The sequence below is a fragment of the Dermacentor variabilis genome, chromosome 3 (assembly GCF_050947875.1).
Source record: "Dermacentor variabilis isolate Ectoservices chromosome 3, ASM5094787v1, whole genome shotgun sequence".
Lineage (NCBI taxonomy): Eukaryota > Metazoa > Arthropoda > Arachnida > Ixodida > Ixodidae > Dermacentor > Dermacentor variabilis.
In genome coordinates, this window is record NC_134570.1 from 101528123 (window position 1) to 101532174 (window position 4052).

At 45.2% G+C, this 4052-nt stretch overlaps 1 protein-coding gene across 1 annotated transcript; it reads left to right on the plus strand.

Annotated features, from left to right (window-relative positions):
* The first annotated feature begins 1800 nt into the window (after positions 1-1800).
* On the plus strand, positions 1801-4052 carry LOC142576113 (uncharacterized). Its single transcript, XM_075686066.1, has 3 exons — positions 1801-1948; positions 2307-2940; positions 3931-4052. Coding segments are annotated over exons 1-3 (651 nt in total). The 5' UTR covers positions 1801-1933; the 3' UTR covers positions 3933-4052.

The window sequence follows — 4052 nt, forward strand, 5'->3', positions numbered from 1 at the left end:
TTTCTGCATCTTCGTATCTTTCAATCTTCAATATCTTTCAATATCAATATGTTCCACATCTTCCAATCTTTCAATATCTTCCTTTTGTTCAGAGCTTCGCCCTTCCTCTTACGCATTTTTTTTCCTTGTTGCTCTCCGCTCCTGTCTTCACATAGTTTCTCTGTCCATCCGCACATGTTCTCCGTCTCTCCATTGCATGTTATTGCTGTATTGTTGTTGAATAGATCGCTGTTCGTCCTCTTATTTCTTGATCATCTTTCTCTGCATCAGCACGGGGACCATACTAGTGTAAAAACATTGGATTAATTGGTTGAGAGAATAGCTGTATTATTACCATTTCTATTGCTATGGTTATGATTATCTAAAAATCTGGCTTATGTGCTAGCCTTCATCGTTGTTTTCTTTATATTTAGTGCTGAGCTTCTGACAACGTGCGCATTGCACATTACTCGTGCAAATAAGTCTGTGGCCATTTTCATGTATAATGGTTCTTGTTGCTTTCGACATGACAGCACCAATATTTACGTTACAAAGTTTAATTTTTTTTACTATTGAAAAAAGAACAAACCACTTGTATAAATTTTTAAGCTTTTTTATCTATGCCCACTCTATTAGTTCCACACCAAAATAGTAACCCGTATTCTACCAATTTCTTACATCATGTGCTTCTTTATGAGACAGACTGCTTGAACACGCAGTGTTTTTCGTGAAGTCGCACATCATTTTTGTGTTCGTGAATACGCGTTTCCCAAGCCAGGACACCTGACCTATTCAATATTGTGCAGAAGACGCAGTCATTTCTGACTCTACCATGTGAAACGCTACCAAGATAGAGGACAATCTGGTTTAAGAGCAAAATGATCGAAGAACTTGTATTGTTGTAGTTGTGAAACAAGTTGTAAATACATTCAACGAACATAAATATCAGGAGGTATTAGAGGCTCGTTGATATTTGAGCTTGAATAATATTATCAGGTAAGCAGTCACTCCATGGGCATTGGTTAGGAAGCAAGGAAAATAAGTTGTTAAGAGTCGAGAAACCCATGCTGTCGTGTTTAGGTGCACCGTACTTACTTTCATTAAACATCCATCTACGCATGCATTTCTTTCTTTCACTTACACACTTACCGAAAAAAACGTGATTCGCCCCTCAAACATATGTTACGCAGAAATACGTGTAGCCATCCCATAGTGCTGCTAGCCACAATGTGGGTAATGTTCGCGTTTTTTCCCCGCTTGCGACGATGAGGCCCTCATTAAAGGGCGCCATATACTTGTAGTGAAAGTGCTAGCGCCACGTCGTGTAATTTATTACTTTTCTTTCCACGCCGTTGTGACTTTCTTTACGCAGGTTGTAGATAGGACTTGCGTTTCCTCGCGGGTATATCCAACGGCGTCGTTCAATGCAAGGATGCGAGGCACGCGCTTCTAAACGATGCTGCCCGCGCCGTCTGAGCGTCATCAGTGATTGGCCAACCTAAAGAGGCTAGAACTTAAGGCACACGCGAGTGGCAGCGCGTGACATATCCTTCCCCGCGCCTGACCTTCGATAGGAGAATTTTTCACCGGCCTTCATGCTCTTCATGCTGCGTCCGTCTCCGTTCCGTAAGTCTTGACTATTAAGAGACTTGTTCGGCGCCGGACTGGTTTTCTCCGGTGCAATGCATCCTCGCAACTGCCAGGTCGTTGCGTGTTACCACCGCTTCTTTTTTTATAGGTATATGATTCTCCTTGCATCTCATTGTACTGCAGCCCGCGTGGCATGAAACGCTTAGTGCTTAGAAGAAAGCGCGGACACTGGATCAGTCGCTATAACGAGGCGGATTCGCTTTAGCTCTTTTCAAAAGTGAACTCTAGCGATGGTGTATCTGTAAGCGCTTCGTATAAAACGAGCTATACATTAAGGACAGGCGGCAGTTCGGCCAATAGGAATATGAAAGTCGACATGGTAAGCGGATGTTTTATTCGCATTTAAACGTTGGTTTATCTCTGATAAGATAAGTTCACTTTACACTGCTCAGCATACTACCGTGCAGATTGAAGCCTACAACTTGTGCGCACAGCAAAGCATAGTCATGTGTATGCCGAGTGTTTGGATTATTTGTTTGTTTTCATCCGATTATAGTGCTTTTCAGAGCAGGAAAAAATTTTCTCGCACAGTTACACCGAAATACTTGGCACACAAAAGGTGACTATGTGTAGGCTTTGCATTGGTTCACTCGAGCTGCAATATCGAGAGTGTGCATTAGGTTAAGCTTAAAACCGAAACTTAGTCGTCTACCGACCTGGTTCCTAATATCTTCCAGATCCGAACCTGCATTCTTCTTGCTCTCGCCGGTCGTGCGCTGTCCGGTTACATCGGCCGCGGTTTTGGTCTTGGCTACGGAATCAGCCATTTCGGCGTCCAGCATGGGATCGGCTACTCCGGCCTGACAGGCTTCGCCCACAGCATCGGCTACGCCCCAGTGGTAGCGTCAGGCTACGCGCTCGTTCCGACGTACACTGCTGCCGTTCCTGTGGCGGCCTACCCCGCTGCTCATGTAGTGGCTGGGCCGCCGGCCGTCACCCACGTCGCCGCGCTCCACGCTGCTCCAGCTGGCGTTGCCACCGTGGCCGCTACCCCAGTCGTGGCCGCCGCTCCAACGGCAGTGGCCAAGGTGGCTGCGACATTCCACGCTGTACCCCACGTGGCAGCTGTGGCTGCTCCGGCGCCCGTGGTTGCGGCCGCTCCCGCTCTAGAAGCCACCACCGTCCACCACGCTGTCCCCGCCGTCACCACCGTCGCACAAGCAGCGCCAACTTACGGCTATGGTATCGCAGGCCTCGGCTATGGTGCTGGAAACGTCGGCTACGGTCACGGACTCGGCGTGTATGGCCTCAACTACGGCTACGGTCTTGGCACGAACCTGGACTACAACGCCCTCGTCAGGAGGAAGAAGTGTAAGTTCCACGTATTCGCTATTGCTGCGTATGTTTCAGACCAATGAGACTCATGGTAGCGGACACAGACACGAGCGTAAATGCGAAGGTCAGAGCAAAGAAAGCCCGATAAGATTATTAGCTCACAACTGAAGTTTCATTTGAAGGGGTCGAGTGAATATGCATGTGCACGAAATAAAAAAAAAAGATTTCCGTAAGGTCGGATGATAATACATATTGAACAAAATTATATACGACGCATCGTCAATTATTTATAATACAGGTAAATGCAGTCTCTCTTGCAAATGTACTCATTTCAAGTTTACAGAAACATTACTGCGTTTCCTAACGAGAAATGTCTGTTGACTAGAGGGTTGCTTGTTGCTCTTACAAATGTTTGAATATCATCGCTAATCCATCTATCCCGACTTGCTGCCCTAAATTGCTCAAGAGATCCCGCAATCATGTGGTCTAGGAGTAAAAGCTGAAGCGAGGAAGTAATCGCCCCATTTATAGTTGTAACACTCTCCGCAAGAACAGCTGGCATACATACTAGAACATTTGCTCCTTGTTATTTTAACATGTATCTGCTGGCTCCTCCGCACTGTAATAATTTTATTTTACAGATATTTCTGTCAATGTCTCCGTGCTCTTCAACTAAGTTAAAACTTGAGCATTCTTTGATTAGAATGATGCTGGGAAAGAACACGCTGGAGTTATCGACGAAAATTAGTGAAGCACATGCTGGGCAGAGATATGCATTGCGCGGACCTGCAGATATTATCAGTACGTCTTGGCTGCCAGGTTTAGGTGCTGCCGCAGCTGGGGTGGCCTTCCTCGTTGACTTTATTCTAATGTAACAAATAACATAAATAAATGTAGTATTTATTAACGTGAGGCGCCAGGAATCTGCCTGAAAAATTGATGCAGTCAACATGTAAAGTATTCTGAACACATGTGTTGTTTGATGCACAAAAAACTGACGTTTCTTTATTTTGATTTATATTGCAGAAATGGAGCTACCTTTTGTACATACTGTCGTCTTGCTGAAGATCTACGAGCTGACATCATACTTCTTATCGATGTGGCATCAATGCCAGTCGTCGATGAAATAAATGGATCTTATTCCTATG